The 19,969-nt window shown below is 52.1% G+C and overlaps 7 protein-coding genes across 7 annotated transcripts; 3 read left to right on the top strand and 4 right to left on the bottom strand.

The window, feature by feature from the left end:
• Positions 1 to 579: 579 nt before the first annotated feature.
• Positions 580 to 2,697, bottom strand: P168DRAFT_332706 (uncharacterized protein; the record flags this gene model as incomplete). The annotated part of the gene is made up of 4 exons (XM_024841660.1): positions 2,338 to 2,697; positions 1,414 to 2,123; positions 850 to 1,316; positions 580 to 780 (listed from the first exon to the last, which is right to left on the bottom strand). Exons 1-4 carry the CDS (start codon positions 2,358 to 2,360, stop codon positions 580 to 582), a joined length of 1,401 nt encoding a protein of 466 aa, XP_024697704.1. The 5' UTR covers positions 2,361 to 2,697.
• P168DRAFT_263521 (cell division control 45 family protein) lies at positions 2,362 to 5,778 on the bottom strand. The gene is made up of 2 exons (XM_024834806.1): positions 4,725 to 5,778; positions 2,362 to 4,621 (listed from the first exon to the last, which is right to left on the bottom strand). Exons 1-2 carry the CDS (start codon positions 5,520 to 5,522, stop codon positions 2,834 to 2,836), a joined length of 2,586 nt encoding a protein of 861 aa, XP_024697703.1. The 5' UTR covers positions 5,523 to 5,778; the 3' UTR covers positions 2,362 to 2,833.
• Positions 5,779 to 6,157: 379 nt separating this feature from the next.
• P168DRAFT_324135 (GPI-anchor transamidase) lies at positions 6,158 to 7,761 on the bottom strand. Its single transcript, XM_024840788.1, has 2 exons — positions 6,875 to 7,761; positions 6,158 to 6,815 (listed from the first exon to the last, which is right to left on the bottom strand). The coding sequence occupies exons 1-2, from the start codon at positions 7,570 to 7,572 to the stop codon at positions 6,287 to 6,289; spliced, it is 1,227 nt and encodes a 408-aa protein (XP_024697702.1). The 5' UTR covers positions 7,573 to 7,761; the 3' UTR covers positions 6,158 to 6,286.
• A 702-nt stretch (positions 7,762 to 8,463) lies between these two features.
• On the bottom strand, positions 8,464 to 9,866 carry P168DRAFT_263517 (putative mitochondrial phosphate carrier protein (Mir1); the record flags this gene model as incomplete). Its single annotated transcript, XM_024834805.1, has 4 exons — positions 9,508 to 9,866; positions 9,268 to 9,386; positions 8,905 to 9,205; positions 8,464 to 8,848 (listed from the first exon to the last, which is right to left on the bottom strand). Exons 1-4 carry the CDS (start codon positions 9,660 to 9,662, stop codon positions 8,464 to 8,466), a joined length of 960 nt encoding a protein of 319 aa, XP_024697701.1. The 5' UTR covers positions 9,663 to 9,866.
• Positions 9,867 to 11,895: 2,029 nt separating this feature from the next.
• On the top strand, positions 11,896 to 14,351 carry P168DRAFT_287178 (alpha-amylase). Its single transcript, XM_024836519.1, has 8 exons — positions 11,896 to 12,210; positions 12,273 to 12,680; positions 12,753 to 13,351; positions 13,404 to 13,427; positions 13,486 to 13,506; positions 13,572 to 13,794; positions 13,845 to 14,097; positions 14,163 to 14,351. Exons 1-8 carry the CDS (start codon positions 12,141 to 12,143, stop codon positions 14,209 to 14,211), a joined length of 1,647 nt encoding a protein of 548 aa, XP_024697700.1. The 5' UTR covers positions 11,896 to 12,140; the 3' UTR covers positions 14,212 to 14,351.
• Positions 14,352 to 14,451: 100 nt separating this feature from the next.
• On the top strand, positions 14,452 to 17,104 carry P168DRAFT_31049 (tryptophan synthase beta chain). The gene is made up of 4 exons (XM_024839399.1): positions 14,452 to 14,459; positions 14,518 to 14,791; positions 14,843 to 15,146; positions 15,206 to 17,104. The coding sequence occupies exons 2-4, from the start codon at positions 14,656 to 14,658 to the stop codon at positions 16,851 to 16,853; spliced, it is 2,088 nt and encodes a 695-aa protein (XP_024697699.1). The 5' UTR covers positions 14,452 to 14,459; positions 14,518 to 14,655; the 3' UTR covers positions 16,854 to 17,104.
• A 1,690-nt stretch (positions 17,105 to 18,794) lies between these two features.
• On the top strand, positions 18,795 to 19,897 carry P168DRAFT_287175 (uncharacterized protein). The gene is made up of 2 exons (XM_024836518.1): positions 18,795 to 19,022; positions 19,086 to 19,897. Exons 1-2 carry the CDS (start codon positions 18,967 to 18,969, stop codon positions 19,411 to 19,413), a joined length of 384 nt encoding a protein of 127 aa, XP_024697698.1. The 5' UTR covers positions 18,795 to 18,966; the 3' UTR covers positions 19,414 to 19,897.
• Positions 19,898 to 19,969: the final 72 nt, after the last annotated feature.

Raw genomic sequence — 19,969 nt, 5'->3', positions numbered from 1 at the left:
ACTCAGAAGCCTTGGGTCTACCAGTCAAAAGATGGCAATGTAAACAAGGAACACCTGGACATGGGTTAGCATGGAAATATATAGAAGTCATTCTATACAGAGAAAGAACGTTTAGCTCTACAGTGTAAATCTCTTTGGGAAATCCTTTCAACTCGTTGATAATCAGAGATATCTACACTGGTAGTGAGAAATGATACTATTCCCCTGCACAAAGGATCTAATTCCAGTTTGTCGACAGTCAACATCTCTATATACACTCACATAGGATCATAACCCCATTCTGAAAGATATTATGCTATATTCTGTTATGCATAGTGGCATATGGCTTAGATTACCTAGTTGCCTCAAACCAAGCTCTAGCATGTATATCCTAGGACAGCTGGCTTTAGCCACCTAGTATAAACTATGACTCACAAAGTCATGTTTGAACAGATCAGTGGAAACAGTTACTTTATATTCTTATTCACTCCTACCTTCCTCTGATCTAACTGATCTAGATACTCACCTCTTTATACCGCAGCTCTAGCGCACGTGCAAGTCTAAGTCCACAAAAACAGTATATACCATGCAGCTCACCAATCAACTCCAAGCCTCAACAACCTCACACAGAGTAGACTCTCCCCCAACATTCCCCGGAAATACAACAAATGGCACGCCCTGGTGTCTCGACGTCGGCTCATCGCACCGCCACAAGGGTACACCCGGCGCCGCTTGGCCAATAACCATGGCGCGCTTGATATTCAAGCCTTTGGTTGCAGCATCGGAGGAAGTAATCCCACCCTAGAATCCTGTCAGCGCGAATCTCCACAACCGCTATATGCCATCAATCTGGTCCCACAAGGAACATACCTTCGTAATAATATACCGCGGCCTCACCTCAACCCCCCGCAACACTCCCACCAAAGCATCAGCGACCTTCGACCCAATAGCCAAAGAAGACAGCTCGTCTTCGCCAGTAATCAGTGTACGACTAGTCATGACCAGCGTATCCATCCCACTCCGTAGATGGCGCTCCGCCTGGCGCACAACCTCCTGGATCGACTGTGTTGTTCTCTCAGGTGAGGCCACGATCAGATCTTCAACCCTCATCTCGATGACGGCTAGCTGCCCGTTGCGTCCACGCGTATCAGTCAACGCCTTAAGCTGCGTCGTCGTCTTGGGCACATACGAGCCCGCGATGATGAGTCCACCTGTCTCTCTCGGGCTGGGGAGGCCCAGCTCGGAGGCTGTCTTGGGCGGTATCGAGCGGATACCGAGACGAGTAGAGACGAATGTTGCGCTTGTTCGGTAGATGTAGTGTTTTCCCTTTGCTTCGGCTGTAGTATATATCTGCGTCAGCAATGCCATACTCAAAATCTACTATACTAGCCGTATTGCAGAAGACCAAAACAACAAGAATATAGTGAAACCCACCCATCAACACACCCGCCACAAAAACACACATATCCGACTCCGCCACGGCATTCACAATAACCACCCCACCCCTCGGCACGCTCATCAGCTTCTCATAAACCGCGGCCGGCCCACCTAGCCTTATATCCCCAAGCGACACACTCACGACCCGCTCCGCGCGGCCCCGCCCAGGCGCCTTCTCCAGCACATAGTCCCTCAGACTAGAGCTGCGATAGCCGAAGGTCGCGTCGCGCGCAAACTGCGTCTTCCCAGCGGGGACGAGCTGGTCGCCCTCCGCGACGTAATGCACATCGTCGATGGTGACTCGACCCCCCTGGAAGAAGAACGGCGCGAGCACCCACGCGTCCGCGGCGCCGAACACGGACTCCGCGACGTCTGCTTCGAGCGGGAAGTGGCCGCGGAGGGTGCTGTCGCTGCGGAGGACGATGTCGATGGTTTGGTTGCTTGCTGCGGCGGCTTGGGCTAGGTTTTCGCAGATGGTGCGGATGAGGGGTTTGGCTGTGAGGGGCGGGTGCGCGCGTGAGTTCGTTAGGATGAAGAAGCCTGGGGGTGCGGGGGTTCGTTGGAATTCTGCGATTAGGGTGGGCGTGTCCCAGGTTGTGAGGACGGGGATGTTGTGGCTGGTTTGTGTGCCTGTTGGGTCGTCGTCGAGGATGACGAGGCGGTTGAGGCGGATTGTGGAGAGGAGATGCGAGATCTGGTCTTGGGCGCTTGTTGGGGATTCGGGGGGAGTTGCGAGAGGGTTTGCTCGCGGGGAAGGGGTGGGTAGGATTGTGGGGTGAACATGTTGCTGTTGTCTTCTTTCTTCTTCTTTCTCTCTTTGCTCAAATGGTAGGTGAGGTCTAGCATGGGTTATATAAAACATGCAGATGAGGGGCAGCCAACGCGGGGATCTACCGATGATCGGACCTCTTCTACAACTACAATATAACATCAATACGGTACATTGAGAAATCCAGACATACTAAATAACTAGTTATATCTGGGCATCAATTGGCTGAAATCTGGACGTATATCAACAAACACACGACAGGATAAGAAAATATGCAGAACCCCATAGCGCCGTGACATGTGTAGAGAATATGCAAGAAGGTCATCATGGACGAGAAAGAGCAGCGACAATGGGACAGATGCTGGTGCAACCACATAAGAGAAAGAAGAGATTGAAAAAGAAGGGGGAAAAGAAAGAGAAAGGAAATCCCAAAAGAATGACAGCATTATCCCCAATCCGTCATGACCCATACCCAATGATAACCCAACAACCCCAGTGAAGAGAAAGAAAAGTAAAGAATTATTGCCGTGCACTCCTTGAAGCCTCATCCCGCGCGGTGCTGATAGGAAAGGTATATGAAAGCAGATCCGAACGAAAGTTCAGAGCATGTCACATCAACAAACACGAACATGAACTGACAGGTCCATATCAACCCACCACACTGCGGAAGCTCAACGCTTCAAGGAAACCCCCAAGATCCTCCTTCTGCACTTCAACCACGCAGTGTTCAAAGCTATCGATGCGGACCCTTGTGTTAGTCTCCTGCACGACCTCCTGGAAGGCAATGCCAAACCGGTTGCGCAGGAGATGCTTATTGCTCTGATCGCTCTCCTCGTCCTCGGACTCGGACTCAGATTCCGACGACTCGTCTTCGCTCTCCTCCTCTTCGGAGCCATCGTCGTCTTCTCGCTCGGCACGTTCAGCCGCCCGCTGTGCCCGGCGGTCCTCCCGGTCCTTGCGCTTCTTGTCTTTCGCTTCTTTCTTTTTCCGTCGCTCCTCGCGACGTTTGGATAGCGCTGCGAAGTCCACGACGCCGCCGCCGCCGCCGGTGCCGACGACCACGTAGAGGTCCCGGTCTTCGTCGAGGCCGGCTAGCACCAGAGGGGTTCCGGTGCTGCGCTTGCGTCCGACCTTGGTGTCGCCCCGCTCTCGTTCTTGCACTTTGATCGCCTCGGCGATCCACAGCGCTAGCTTGGTCAGGGCGCCAGGGTTGGTGAATAGCTTGACGTCAGGGCCTTCTTTGACCACGGCGATCCGGAACGCGCGCAGATGCCGAATCTGGTGCTTCGAGAGCAGTGACGTGCCGGTGCGGAGGATGGCACGGTGAAGATGCTGGGCGAGGGGCAGAGAGGCGAGGAGTAATGTGGGGGACTCGGACGTGAGGGACAGCGCATCGTAGGCGCTCCAGAACCGGGGGAGAAGGCTAGACAGGTCGGACCCCGTTCCGGCCAGATCACTTTGCTTAGGTTGCGACACACGCTTGGTGTCCCATGAGCCCGGGGCCTCTTCCGGTCCAACCTCAAGAATCGCACCCACGATGACACCAACGTCAGTGGCTGATAGACATGCCTTCCAGCCCCAACAGCGGACAAATCCCCATCCCTCGCGGGAAGCGGCATGTCCGGATGCCTCCGCGGGAACGAGTCCGTCTAGGCCATACATCGGAGCGTACTTGAGCAAGCGCTGTCGCAGCACTCGCTTCAATTCCATGTCCATGTGGGTGTAGTTCTGGTGGGACTGGCTCAGACTGATGCCCATCTTGGCCAGAAGCTTGTGTAGGCGTTTCCTGCCGTTTTCGGACCACACGTGGAGTCTCGACGCCAGGTAGGGACTGTGAAGCATGCTGTCGTATAATGACCAATGTCGTACAAGGATGAAACGAGGCTCGGGAGACAGCCGGATCGACTTGTCCGTGGGAGATTTAGCCGTCGTCGGGATGATGCCGTTGATCTCCCCTCTGATATCGCGATCTCGCTCGTAGGGGTCTGGTGGATTCAACCGATGCACTTCGTCGCGCATGATTTGGCGTACTCGCTCTCCCCGTTCGCCGCCCCAGCCGGCCGATCCTCCCAGTTCCAGCGAGTTGGATATCCCGACGCCGGACATGGTACGACCGCTCAGTTCTAAGCTCGAGACTCCCACAATGGCCAGCCACAGTAAGTCGTTATCCTCGCGGCCAAGCTCCGACGCAAGAGAGTACACGAGGGAGGATATTGGTTCCGAGTATGACGTGCCCGCAGAGTAGTATTTCTGAAGCACACCCTCGTGTTTCTTCTTCATCCGGATCAGGCGGCGCCTTAACGAGAGAGCGGACGGCTGTCTTGGCTGCGCAGGGGACGGTGAATCTGACACGGGAGTAACAGAGCGCGAAGAGTTGGAAGAATCGTGGGCTGGTCTTCGGTGGCGGGTGGGAGACGAAACGAGGTATGAGGAGTTCTGTGAATATTAGCATGTTGCCCTCATATCCAGTAGTGAATGAATGACAAAGTCATCAAGCACAGTTCATCCCCGCAACAAGCACAAACAAGGAAGCACACACCGAATTACTCCGCCGTCGCTGACGAGGCGGCCCATCCTCCTCCCCCGACTCATCCTCATCATCCTCCCTCGACCACGACTTGCGCTTCTTCGAGTCCGAGCTCGACAAAAGATCACCACCACCCCCACCACCCCCACCACCATCCTCACTCCCCGAATCATCCGCACCCACATCCACATCCTCCTCATCCACATCCGGCATCTCCAACAACGCACAATAAGCATCCCTCTCCCTCCCCATCTCATCCTCAATATCCCCATCATCAAAGACAACAATCCCCCCCGCACCCCCAGGATAAGACGGCGAAATACACCCGCGATCAACACCGCGCGTTTTCCGGCGCGCAGTAGCATCAACAACCTCGCCCCCAGCCTCGCCGCCAAACACATTCGACAGATTCCACGGCCGCCGCGCATCAAACACCCACACCTCAACACCGCCCAGGTCCTCCTCGACGTCTTCGTTCTCCGGATCGTCGCTACTGTTCAAGCTAAGCAGCTCGCTGAGATCGACTAAGCCGCCAACGCCCAGACACACGACCACGCCGCCGCTGCCGCCGTTGGTGGTCTGCATGGGCTTGATCAGCTCGTCGCCTGCGCGCGCGAGATCGCCATACCCGGCTACCGGCTGGATCTTGTGCGGGATGTAGTCGCGTTTGAGGAGTGCTGTCAGGATGCGGCAGGCACAGAGCGCGTCGGGCTCGAGGGCCACGAGGATCAGGACGGGCGGGGAGAGCGGATGGTGCGAGCGGAGGAGTTGCAGGTAGAGGTGCGAGATGAGTTGGCGCGGGAGATACATTGTTGATTAGGTGTTTTGTATGTATATTATCTCTTGTATGTATGTGGGTATGTATGTAGAGAGGGAGGGCACACAAGAGGGGTGGGCGGACGCGGTTCGAAGGAGCAATTAGAGACGAGTAAAGAGGCCTGCAAGAGGCCTCCCAAACACAATCTCAGAGATGAGAGAGTATAGAATTACAGGCAGAAGACCGTAGACGGCTCCATCGCCCGTTATTTGTTGGCTGTGTTGGGACTGTTTGGTGGTGTTGGTTTTGGTGGTGAGGTAGTTCACTAGGGTAACAAAGGCGCCTTCTCTGCTCCGGCGCGCGCATCTCTTCCAGCCCCGGGACGGACAACGCGTCGCAAGTTGGTTCGGGACCCGCACGTGCAGAGACCAGCGCCAAGCCTGTCCATTCGTTTAATTAATTAGTGGCAGGCAATTGATGCAACATTATTCATGGTTGACCTGGAGAACATCCTGTGCGCAGATAATTGTCCAGGTTTTTTGTAAGTATGTGGGTTATACAGGAATTATGTGGGTTTGCAGGTATTCGAGTTTCACAGTGGCATTTTTTCCAGCTTAATGATCCACCCCGTCGCGTCAAAATAATCAATCAGTACTTACGCGTTGATGACCATACGATTTCTAGTATTGTGAAAGGATATCATAGGATATTGATTAGATACATAGCAAAACACCAATGACAAGTAGTATATACACCAATGAAGGAAATCGTAGATCACGGCTGTACCCTAACGCGCAAGTAATGCGACCATTCCCATCTATGCGGATGAGCGACCCAACTTCGAACCGGCAAACCAAATCGCAGCACAAGCGCCTAAAACAGATGTCCCGATCAACCGTTTCTCCCAGATAGCAACATCGGTCATCTTAGCAGGTCCAACTTTGGTCGTCGTGTCGTAAGAGTGCGGCTTCTGCGTCTGCGACTCGGCATCGGACAACGGCACGTCGGTGCGGTTCTGGGACACGTCGGCATGCGCAGCAAGATACTCCCGGTCGTGTGAGCGCCATTTCTCCACCAATCGAGCGATTTCGATCAGATCCTCCTGCAAAGAACCCGGCTCCGTGGCATTCGCGTTCTCGACCTCGACATTCTGGACGTTGCCAAAGAAATCCACCAACGTCCGCAATCGCCCTTCCTCTTCACCACCGGGGAAAAGGTCCCATCGCACGCCGGGTTGAGAGTGGATCTTGCTCTCGTCGTATGAGTCGAAGAGGTCGCCCAGCGTCAACTTCGAATTCGCACTCGTCACTTGGGTTTCGAGGAAGTCGAGCACGTAGTACGTCCACCTGGAACCGTTATCAGCATATACACACCATAATCCAGCATTTCTCGTAGGGAGCCATACCTGTCAATGACCGCAACACCCACGTCACTATCCGCATGGTGAGAGTAGGACGACTGATCGAGCGCACTGGAACCTGTCGCGACAATGTTGGGCGAGTAGAAATTGGTGTACATGGTGTTCGCCTGGCACGTATCGATCATGAAAAGCAGCTCATGATACCGCTTCTTCTCCCACATCTGACCGAACGCATCCGCCAGATCCCAGGCACCGATTTCCTCCGCATCCTGAAACTTCAAGAACTGGTCTCCACCGTGGCCCGTCATGTATACAAGAACGTTACTCCCGGCGTCAGACCCCAGCCGTTTGCTGCGCGGCACGTCCTCGTCTAGTCGGTCGGTCAGGAGACGGATAAAGTTCTCCACCGTCACTTCGTACCCGCGGTAGTCCACCTCGATGTTGTCTCCGTACAGGTCGACGGCGCGGTCGGCGTTACTGTAGACGGTCCCCGGGAAGGCGTTGCGCGGGTTGCAGGCCATGTCGTCGGGGAGCATCAGGATGATCTGCGAGTCGGGGATCCCCAACCGCTTGACGGTGCGGTACAAGGAGAGTACATTGGCGAGGTGGCGGTAGTTGAACCAAAATCGTGATGTTGAGACCAGGACCGCCCAGTTCGATGTGTGTTCCGCGGAGCTCAGGACCGCAAGGAGGGGGAGGAGAAGTAGGAGGACTCGCGTGAGTCCGAGAAGGTGTAGGGCCATAGCGAACGGTCGGAGGTCAGATCATCATAGGAGTTGGTACAGGGCTGGGTGAAAAAGAAAAGACACCAAAGAGGTGTATACCGCAAGCGAAGATCAGCCCAGACCCAGTGGGCTATGATTCAAGTTGTTTCAGGTAAAGAGAGGATGAGAGGGGATCTCTGGCAGTAGATGAAGCTGGGGAAGGCAGAAGACAGATCGGGAGTTTCCTTGGGCGGGTGGAGAGCCTTTGACCCACTGGCCGATAGCTGATAAAGCGCTTTATGTGCCAAGTTGTGCTTGATTTGTCAGCCTGATATGAACATCTTTCTTGACTCTACGGACTTCCAGCCTCTTTTAACCAGATGGCGCATCTAATGATCATATCTGAAGATCATAGGTACAAAGAGTGCGGAATAACAGCATAACTATTTGTTCCTAAGTTTATCAACCTGTAATGATACTAAGTATGCACATACACCTTCTGTATCGTCCTAATTAGTTCTAGCCCTGCGGTCATGCCGTATCACCACCACCATGACAGGACTCAATCTTCGAGCTTCTACATTCTACACGCCCTGATGGAAGAGCTTGACGCAGCCCTCATTGGAGCAACTTTAAATCATACTCAAGGCCAACCTGCATATATAGTGTCAGAGGTGGTTTCCCGATTACCCAGGTGCATCACGTGCTAGTGTCTGGAACGTAAGCAATTTTTCAGCTTTATACATAACAGCAGATTGGAACTGATGTTGCCGCTGTATACGTGCTACTTGACCGCTGAGAACGGATACACCAATCTAAAGGATCAAATAAGTAATCCACTACGTGATAACCGTAATCTATCGCAAACAAATATTTTGGAAAAATCTAGGAATATGTATAATACACCAATGTCTTCACCTGTATATCCATCTATTTGGAGATCTCAACGCCACCGGTGACGCCCAGGAGACGCTTGATGTCACCGTAGATAGCGAACTGGCCAGCAGTGATGCTACCAACCATGAACAGACGGGCACCGATACCGGCGTACGAGCCACGGAAGCCAAGCTCCTTGCCGATCTTGAACAGACGGGTCATGGTACCCTCACCAGGGGCGCCCTTGGTCTTGTTGATCTTGCTCAGCATGGTGTCAGCGGGCTGAGAAACGAGAGCGGCGGCGAAACCGGCGATGAGACCGGAGCCCAGGTTGATACCGGTCTTGGTGCCGTCGGAGGCGGTCTCCTTGTCGACGGTGCGGTAGATGCTCTCGGCAACCTTCTCGAAGACGACGAACTTGGCCATGGTGTAAGGGACCCTGAGAAGTGGATTAGCATCGTGATGGTCGCGTTCCAATGCGGGGACTGGACTTACTGCTTGAAGAGCATGGGGCCGAAACCAGAGTAGAAAGCGCCGATACCCTCGTTCTTGAGGATCTTGCCGAAGCCGCTGACGAGACCGCTGGCGAACTCGGGCTGAGAGACGAGACGGATACGGGTGGCCTCGAGGGGGCACAGGGCGATATCGGCGAAGAACTCAGCAGTGGCAGACGAGGCGAGGTAGACAGCGGTGCGGTTGTTGGAGGCGGTCTCCAGGCCGAGCTGGTTGATCCACTGCTGCTTGAAGAACTCGTAACCACCGAACTTGAAGGCACCCTGCAGGAAGTAACCGGCAGCTATTTTCCACGTTAGCACGACGGATCTATGTGATCGAACATGGATAATGGCGTCAACTTACCGGTAGGACCGAAGCCAGTGAGGAGAGCGCCAGCACCCTCTTTAGCGACGACCTGCTTGAAGCCGCCGATCATGCCACGGTTGTAGGTGGCAGGGTCAAGCTGGATACGGGTCTTGACGCTGTAGTATGGAAGAAAATCATGTTAGCGCTACCGTCGGTGAAAACAGGAATCCGGATGGGCGCGGTTCAATGACCACCAGGGCTGATTGAACTCAAAAAGCGCGATCAAGGTGGACTTACACATCGACAGGGGTCAGAGCACCGTGAGTGACGGAGCAGCAGACGGCACCAGCGAAGGCGAAGCCGGAGTAGAGCTGGAGACCGCTCATCTTCTGGGGAGCAGGGGCGACCTTCTCGGCGACCTGCTGGACGGGGGCGGGGGCGTTGGAAGACATTATTATGATACAATCTCTATATTGTATTCAAGCAAAACAAAAAGGAAGAAACGATGGACAAGAAAGACAGGAGAAGGAGAGGAGAGTGTGGGGATGCGACAGCACGAAGCAATTGAAGAGGAAAGAAAAATGACGGAGGGAGAAAAGAGAGACAGGATTTGAAAGGGATGGCCGACTAAACAAGTGGCACTAGCGGCACCGAACCCGAAAACTTTTCGCGGGCCAAGTGCGGGAGACGCTCGGGCGGCCGGTAGTGTTCGTTCTTGGTCCGCTTGCCAGTTGCCACTCATCTGGTCTATTTTCCGATCACCCGGTCAACTGATGATACTATATTATTTCTTGGACAAGAATCTAAATGGTTCTGATTGGAAGACCAAGTCATTGTCTGTCAAAGACGTTCTAGTCTCTGGTCAAAATGACTAAATTCTATCCAAATTCCAGATCTCTCCCAGAGTTGCTGATGTCATCGCTTGGCTTTCTTGACGATGGAAGTCACCTGATTGGCCGTCCAATCCTCATGGGTTGCCCAGTCCATCTGTTACCTCATTGATACTTGGCATTACAATCATCTATTCCTCCAAATGGGCCATATTTATCAAGCATGGGTGTCTATTCCACCTCTTCTCCGTGTTATACTAATTGACTTCTTGTGGAAAGTAAAATATACAAAACAGAATTTTCATCCAGTCGATTATACACATGGTCCACGGTAAGACCGGAAGGTTTCTTACCTAAGGGAGCGCCACAACTCAAACGCTGCGGCTCCACTGCCGCTCCAACAACCAACTTCTTCAGTGTGTATACCAGAGATACGAGTATATATAGGATTTCTACATCCTAGTCCCCGGGGCGCATTGCGTCGTCTCTTCCACCATCTAACCATTCCATCTGATGCACTGCGCTTGCGACAGATCTATATTTTCAGAACTTCTCGCCACAAGCAAACGAGTTCCTCTAGGCGATGTGCGCGCAAACAGCAAATCACAAGATGTTACAATCCTGGCGCATCCATTAGCAAATACCAAGTCTATCAGTTGACGTGGTTTGCAATGTTGGTTGCGGTGCCAAGTCGCGTGTGGAGTGTTGGTCCGTATATATGACACATAAAAGGCGGTCTCGGCCGGATGACGCTTCCTCAAACCCCCAGATTGCAAAGGACATCTATAGTCCTGCCAACAAGGGGTTTTTGTCAGCTTGGTTTATTGTGCCTTTCGTATGAGCTTGTTGTAGTAGCAGACAACATGTTGAAACTGGTTGGTAAGTTGAAACAGAATGGTGAGTCGATCGAGGCTTGCTTTTGAAAGAGTGACCATAACCATATCTGAGACAAGAAAGAGACGGGTTTGTAGCTTCTAATTTGCCAATATAGCGAGACTGTTCAGATAATTCAGACAGGAAAGGATAAACTTATATAGGTCCTCCTATCGCACATTTTACCATGCATACAGATATATGGCTCAAATTCATGCCGTCTTGTCTTGTGGTATATACCATAGTGGTCATCAGGCGGTGACATACAATGACATCTGGAATTTACCTCTGTTCAGATACTTTTAGATCGACTGCTAAACTACTTATTCATATTGGGTAAATACTAGCGTTTTCCCTTGAGAGCTCCGAGTCAGATATAGGATCACGAGCGCACACAAGAACATAGAAAGTTCGAGTCCTACCGTTTCCGACACTCTACTAACAAATTTTGAAGTAATGTCGATTTCTAGACCCGAAAGTGGCACGATATCTTGTATAATCTGGTAATCATGATCGCCGTCGTCTTGATCGTACATTATATACTTCGATCATCCAACCAATTAGAGCTAGAAGGCCCTGGAGTTGAAACGAACCACTCTGGAGTCGGTGTCGATCACTGCATATATGGATCATATTTACCAGAAATAATCACCCATAAAAGCCCATCATCCAACTCTACCTATAGTCTAAAAGACTGACTTACTTTCTTCTATCCCTGCAACCACACCGACACTTGACTCCGAGTATTAGTAATACTGGCGGCTTGTGTCATTTTTCATGCAGATGTTGGATTGCTACTATTGAAATAGTCAAGAAGATCTCTTCCAAGTGACACCCATCAGAGCGCCCAATACTCGGAAACACACAGTAGCCACGCCGATGAGATTGTCAGACTCTGCACATTAGGTTGGTAGGATCAATATTTGCTGTCATGTTGCTGCAATAACTCTGAATCCGGTATCAAGCATATCTTGTGATCATGGTGCTATCTGTTTCTTGCATCCACAATACTGCAGGCCATTCGCTTAGTGACATGTGTTGCATTACGGTCTGGCGGTTTATAAATAGCATCACCCTCCCGGTTTTGATAGCGCAGATCCATCCCCCCGTTGAATAACCGCGCATCAGCGATTGACATTGTGACTGGAATCCTGCTGGATAATTATTTTGCAATCGTCGTACCTGATCGTGTTTCCTTAAATAGCTAATCACACCATCAATTCGCCAATGTTGTCTCTGCTGAGGAGTTGCAGTCCCAAGACAAAGGACGACAAACAACGCTGGAAGAAGATCGAAGGTGTGATCATCTCCTCTTCAGGTGTACATGGGTCCCGGCGAAGCGCAGCTAACTTCAACCAGACGATGCCGAACAACTCCACAAGCTCCCATCATGGGACGCCCCCGACAACACACTCCTCATGCAGGCCTTTGAATGGCACGTGCCGGACGATCAACATCACTGGAGTCGTCTCCGGCACGCACTGCCCGGCCTCAAATCAATCGGGGTTGACCACATGTGGATCCCCCCAGGCTGCAAGAGCATGAACCCTTCCGGCAATGGGTATGACATCTACGACCTGTACGACCTAGGAGAATTCGATCAAAAAGGAGCACGAGCGACGAAGTGGGGGACAAAGAAGGATCTACAGGAGCTTGTGTCCTGTATGCGAGAGCTGGATATAGACGTCTACTGGGATGCCGTCCTGAACCACAAGGCTGGTGCGGACCACACGGAACGTTTCCCAGCGGTGAAAGTAGATCCGGAACGTGGGTTTGATTCCAATCACTACCTTCCTTGGAAGTCTGTCAAGATATACTGATCCATGCTGCGGATCTTAGGCCGTGACATGGATATCATGCTACCCCAAGACATCGAAGGGTGGGTTGGGTTTGATTTCCCCGGGCGCGGGAACCTCCACAGTCCCATGAAATACCACTGGCGCCATTTCAGTGGCATAGACTGGGACCAGTCTCGGGAAGCGCAAACGATTTACAGAATCGATGGTCCCGGGAAACGCTGGGCTGACGATGTAAGTAAAGAGAATGGGAATTATGACTTTCTCATGTTTGCAGATCTGGATTACTCCAACCCGGAGGTGCGAGAAGATGTCCTGCGATGGTCTAAGTGGATTGGAGACCAGCTACCAGGCATCAACGGGATGAGACTGGATGCAGCTAAGCATTATTCGGCCGGTTTCCAGAGAGAACTTATTGACCGTATCCGGGCACGGTTCGGGCAGGAGTATTTCTTCATTGGGGAGTATTGGTCGGGCGAACTCAAGGCTCTGATAGAGTATCTGGAGATTATGAACTACCGACTGTCTTTGTTTGACGTCCCTTTGGTGGAGGCCTTTTCGAAGAAGTCGCAGGTCAAGGCTGCTGATCTTCGCACTGTCTTTGGAGACACGTTAGTCGCAAGCAAACCCGAGCATGCAATTGTAAGTGTTTCATCCATCTTAACTCCGAAATCCAAGACTCACTATCTGTCAGACATTCGTGACCAACCATGACACTGTAAGGATATCTCACACAGAGACCATCACAACCAATATATGTACTAACCCGCAATAAGCAACCAGGACAGTCTTTAGAGGTAAGGAACACCACGTCCACATGTCAGACTTCACACCGCGATTGGGATCTAACGAACCTTAACAGACTCCAGTGTTATCCATTTTCAAACCCCTCGCATACGCATTGATCTTACTCCGGGACAAGGGCCAGCCCTGTATATTCTACGGAGACCTCTACGGCATCCGACGCGGCGTCAAACAACCTATGGTCCCATCTTGTGGCGGCAAACTGCCAATTTTGTGTCGTGCTCGAAAACTGTACGCATATGGGCATCAGCAGGATTACTTCAACCGACCAAATTGCATCGGTCCGTATCTCACTATATAACGAAGCGTTTTGCAGAACTGACCATGCCAGGCTTCGTCCGCTACGGCAATCTTCAACATCCGTCCGGGCTCGCCTGCATCATGAGCAACGCAGCCGCATCGCAAAAACGTATGTATGTCGGTCGACGACGTGCCAAAGAGCAATGGACGGATGTTTTGGGGTGGCATAAAAAGACTGTCGTTATCGACAAGAAGGGGTACGGCGTCTTCCCTGTTTCCGCCATGAGCGTCAGTGTTTGGGTAGACTCAGCGGCGAAAGGGAGAGATACTCTCCAGAACCCTTTGTATGTTGACTGACCTTGCCTTCTTCCGTGCTTTGTGAACATTCCACTGATGGTACTCATGATAGTGATAGTGATATTTATGGTAATCGAGAATTGGAAAAGTCGTGCGTATAAATATGGTAATAATATCGGATGTTTTGAATATATACATCTGTACACCGTACTTGTTGACCATCAAATATCTATATTACTAAAAGGATAGCTACAATACAGGCGTCTCTGCTTTATATTGGGCTGGGCGACATGCAACAACCATTTAACCGGCTCACTTCAACACCGAGGGTAAAGCGTTCGTAGTCTAGCGTTGTTCGCTAGCAAGAACACCCTGGGAAAAAAAGGGCACACTAATAAACGTCCTACAGGTGAGAATTAATCCAATGAAGCTCTTAGCCTGAGAATTGGCCAATCTCCTAAATCTAGGCCGGGACCGATCCCTGTTCATCCTCCACTCGTCGGGTTGACTCACCGAATCAATCAGGACAATCTATTTTAGAACGAACCATGCCCCTCTCCTTGGATTTTGTTCCCTCACCCATCGCTCCAGACAATTGATTCACCATGGATCATCTCAAACAAACCTTTGCCCAATGCCATCAGGAAAGCCGTCCAGCGCTGGTCACCTACGTGACGGCCGGGTTCCCCACGGCGGAGGAAACCCCAGACATCATGCTGGGCATGCAAGCCGGAGGAGCTGGTGAGTCATTCGATCTACAATCTCTAATTTGATCCTGACAAAAAGATACAGATATTATTGAGCTGGGTCTTCCTTTTACCGATCCCATCGCCGACGGCCCAACCATCCAGAAATCGAATCTAAAGGCCCTCAAAAATGGGGTCACAATCACCTCCATGTTGGAGATGGTGCGGGAGGCCCGGCGGAAAGGGCTCAGGACGCCCGTGCTCTTCATGGGCTACTACAACCCGCTCCTCCGCTACGGCGAGTCTAAAGCCCTGGCCGACTGCAAAGACGCGGGTGTCAATGGCTTCATCATTGTTGATCTGCCTCCGGAAGAAGCGGTTCGATTCCGCAATGGTTGCGCGAAGACGGGGTATACTATTGCCACAACCCTAAACAACGGGCGAGTGACGAATTGACTCATTTTGACAGCCTCTCCTACGTCCCTTTGATCGCACCCTCCACCACCGAGGACCGCATGAAAACCCTCTGTAGCATGGCCGATTCCTTTATTTATCTTGTCTCCCGCATGGGCGTCACGGGCGCCACCGGTTCCCTCAATTCGCAACTGCCCGCCCTCATCCGGCGCGTCAAGGAACTCTCTGGCAATATTCCCGTGGCTGTCGGGTTTGGGATTAGCACGCGCGAGCATTTCCTGAGCGTGACCTCTGTGGCCGACGGCGCCGTCATCGGCAGCCAGGTTATTACGATCCTTGCTGACACCCCAGCCGGACAGGCCGCTCAGGCAGTCGAGGATTATTGCTCGCAGATCACACAAAGAAAGGTTGCTCGGGATGATGGTGTCTCAACGGGTGCACTTTCTGCAGCTACGGAGACGAATGCGGTCGCTCAGCTGGTGGAGGAAAAAACGGCTGCGACTGACGAACCAGGTCGGTTCGGTGCCTTTGGGGGTCAATACGCCCCAGAAGCCTTAACCACTTGCCTTGCCGAACTCGAGGCCGGTTTCCAGGCCGCTCAGGGCGACCCCTCATTCTGGGAGGAATACCGATCGTACTATCCTTACATGGGTCGTCCCTCCAGCCTGCACCTGGCTCAGCGCCTGTCCGAGCACGCGGGCGGCGCGAATATCTGGCTGAAACGGGAGGACCTCAATCACACGGGATCGCACAAGATCAACAACGCCCTGGGCCAGATCCTGATCGCTCGTCGACTGGGGAAGACGGAGATCATCGCTGAGACCGGCGCGGGCCAGCACGGCGTCGCCACTGCGACTGTCTGCGCCAAATTCGGCATGAAATGCACCATCTACATGGGTGCGGAGGACGTCCGTCGACAGGCCCTGAACGTGTTCCGGATTCGCTTGTTGGGAGCCACTGTGGTCCCGGTCGAATCGGGGTCACGCACGCTCCGGGACGCCGTGAATGAAGCCTTCCGCGCGTGGATCGTGCGCCTAGATACCACGCATTATATTATCGGATCCGCGATCGGACCCCATCCCTTCCCGACGATGGTTCGCACATTCCAGCGCGTGATCGGCGAAGAAACTAAGGCCCAGCTGCGCGACCTGGGCAAGAGCCCTGACGCTGTGGTCGCGTGTGTCGGGGGTGGGTCCAACGCGGTTGGCATGTTCTATCCGTTCTCCCAGGATCCCTCCGTCCAGCTGGTGGGCGTGGAAGCCGCCGGTGATGGCTTGAACACGGAACGGCATTCCGCTACACTGAGTGGAGGCTCCGTAGGGGTTCTGCATGGTGTTCGGACGTATGTCCTGCAGAACCAGCATGGCCAGATCTCCGAGACGCACTCGGTCTCCGCGGGGCTGGATTACCCTGGAGTCGGACCGGAGCTCGCTCACTGGAAGGAAACTAACCGGGCGAAGTTCCTTTCGGCTACCGATGCCCAGGCCCTGCAGGGCTTCCGGCTTCTGAGCCAGTTGGAGGGTATCATTCCTGCGTTGGAGACATCCCACGCGGTCTGGGGAGCGATTGAGACCGCCAAACAGCTGGGGCCTGGAAAAGATATTGTGTTGTGCTTGAGTGGCCGTGGAGATAAAGACGTGCAGAGCGTGGCCGATGAGTTGCCCAAGATCGGGCCTCAGATTGGATGGGACTTGCGGTTTTGAAGCTGAAACAGGGTGCTGTGCATGCTCCATAAGCAGTGGGATGGATACTTGATAAATGAGGATATGAACCACAATGACGTTAATCAAGCACAAAGATGCAGACCAAAGCAAACACTCGCTGTCGGCCTGTCTCGTCCTTTTTTTGTAAAATTGCAATGTCAGCTGACTTGCAGTGCATTTCCCACACTATTTGTATCTCGACTTTTCTTGCAACCTCGTAACCTTTGCAACCTCTCCATATGCATCAATTTCATCAAACTTCTCAGTACTTAGACCGTTCTCACCAGTCTCCCCACACTAGAAATACTTCACGGCCCAAGTCACCCTTTCGTCTCCTGATTTTTCGCCTTATCTCTTCTGTCCTGCATATGCATTTCTAAGCATATTCGATTATCATTCAGGATCAGCCTGCTTTTATATTGAAACTCAATTTAATGGACCTCATTCAATGATACTGATTGGAGCGCTCAGGCATGTATGAAATGACACACCCCACCCTGGATGACTTGCCAAGTAAGATTGAGGACTCCTAGAGACACTAGTTGAATCCTACACGCTAACAAAGCGTTTAGTCGAGGTCGGTACGATATTCGCATGTCTTGTATTCCAGGGCTTCTGACTCGGATTGGACGATGCTGGACCTTGTTGGAGTAAAATGGAATTGCACCCTGGTCGACTTCACCGGTATTGGAGTTTCCAAATGGCTACGGGGACGACATTCGGAAGGATAGCAAGCTCGGTCAGGGGCTGAAGTGGCTACAAGCTCTGAATGTTGGTGAATAATCGGTCACTTACTGCTGACCGATCGCCGAGGACTCGATGATCGAAACGTATCTCGGATATTTGAAAAAGCGGGGTGTTCAGTCGTGATGCTTCCGTTCTCCTGCTCCTTCTCGCGTTCTAGGCCTACCTTTATCTATCAGAGGATTTTTTGCCTTCCACTAGCTCTTGCTGGATTTACCCCTGCATGTTTTTTTCTCTTTTGAACAGAAGGGTAGAAGAGTACCTCGAACGATCTTCAATCGTCTCGCATCAACATTGAGCACACCCAACCAGGAATATACGTATACAGGATAACGGCACAGTATCCGTGTCTGGCACCATGCAGCTATCTAACAGTCTGGGGTTGACATCCCAACGCTGATCATTGCATACGAAACAGGACCTGCATGCGATCAACACGCTCGATTTCTACCTTGGAACCTCAGCTGAAGGCCTAATACGAAACGATGAGACATTGAGTCGATGGACTCTGCACAGCATGGATGTGGCTTGGCCTGATAAGATCATAAGCCAAGGAGTATCTATAGTCAAGAATGGAATGCCATCGGAAGCGAGACATTGTTCAATTCTGCAGTCATGCAATCAATTCATCTTGGCCAGACACCGGCCCACGCTAAGAGACACCTGGGAGGGTGAAAAAGGAGACTACGGAGATGAATGGAGAGAACGCGGTTAGACCACCCATGATCGTCTTTTTAGTCTTCTCGCTATCTTTTTGGCCCTTCTTTCCCATGCGTGGATCAGGAGTCAGTCAGTGCTGGGGATTTTTACAGCTCTTCATCCTTCCTCTCCTCTCTTTTTCCCGTCAGTTGTTCGATTGATCATGTCTGCATTCGTTTAATTCATTGATCACTGTTACTCTCTTTGCTGTCTATCGTTCTTTACTTCTGGGCCTGTTTGATACAGACGCCCAATGTCCACTCGTTATAATATTGATCAACCCACCGGGTACAAAATGAACAGCCCCTCCTACACAGGCGTTTGGGGGCAGAATACCAGCGGCCTGTCCTCCCCTGTGTACCCGGGCTCTGCATGCCTGCCACAGGAATTTCCGACTGAGTACCGGGTCGCGGTCGGATCAGGGCCATCTCAGCGCCCGTGGAAGTTCCTGGCGGCTGTCTCTCCATATCTGCTCCTTGTGGGGTGCGTTCCGAACTTGGCAGGATGACCAGATCGACCGATCCATACTGACACGCGATTGTCTCCACTATCCAGATACCTCGTGCTGCCTCTTTCGTTCAATGATTCGAAGTACAACGACCATATCGACAGAACAGGCGCCGCCGTGGCCGCGGCGGTGTTCATTGGAGCGGGGTACGCTCTACCGATCATGCTCCTCGCTGTCCAGTTTCGCGACCGGCACTATGTGATCTACTCTTTAATTCTGTGGGTCGATTCCAACCGTCTTGTCCTCGTTTTCACAAGCAATTCCAGTCTAATGCACCGCAGTCCTCAGATACCCACCAACCTGCTGGGAGTCCTCAATGCGCTCCTCAATATTTTCATTCGGGGCCTGCTCCCCATCCACTCCAGAGAGGTGGCGGCGATCGCTCTCCCCGGCGCCGTCGCTTTTTTCTGCACCCTTGCGGCATTGAGCCTACACGCCTTATCCTCCATCAGAATCACCCGCCGCAGTACCCCTAGTCGCGAGAAGGTCCTGCCCACCGAGGAGGAACTGCAACGGCAGCAGCTTCTTCGGCTTCTGCAGGAAAAGAACGGCAAGAGAGCTTCGAAGGGCGTGCATAGTACTTTCAAGATGAAGCTCTCAGGTCCATGAGATCTACGCAGACGTACACCTTCACGCTTTCTTGTGTCAGCTGTCAGAGTTGATGATGTCTTCGTGTACACCGCACGGCTTGAAATGATGATCTCATGCAATTCGTATATTTTTATGACCTTAATTTTCGCTATAACAGTACCGGATATTTTGAACACTGTGTTTCTGCTCGGGTGATGATGGGTGTGTCGCGCTCTCCCTCTTGAAGTCTCTGGGCCTAGGGCTGGTCACCCTTACTTGTCTCAGCGAGGGTACGTCGAGCGACCCAAATGTACTGATCCAGGGTTTCTGGGAAACGACAGCATCCCACGAGATCTGTGTCTTTCACATGGGGTGTCAGTCATTGATGAAGAAACGCGATCGTCATGAATCGGGGTATCTGTCTGGCCGGTTCTTGTTCTTGCCATCATGATTAATAATCATTCCGTTACTGAATGTATACATTCTGTGTTGTTCAAAGAGACGTCGCTGCATAAGACGTGAAATGCCGAGGATTCTCAACAAAATTACTGTTAGTGCCTAATACCATTCATCTCACTGGTTTATACACCGTTTG

The sequence above is a fragment of the Aspergillus campestris genome (assembly GCF_002847485.1).
Source record: "Aspergillus campestris IBT 28561 chromosome Unknown P168scaffold_1, whole genome shotgun sequence".
Classification (NCBI taxonomy): domain Eukaryota; kingdom Fungi; phylum Ascomycota; class Eurotiomycetes; order Eurotiales; family Aspergillaceae; genus Aspergillus; species Aspergillus campestris.
This window is presented reverse-complemented; position numbering and strand designations above follow the sequence as displayed.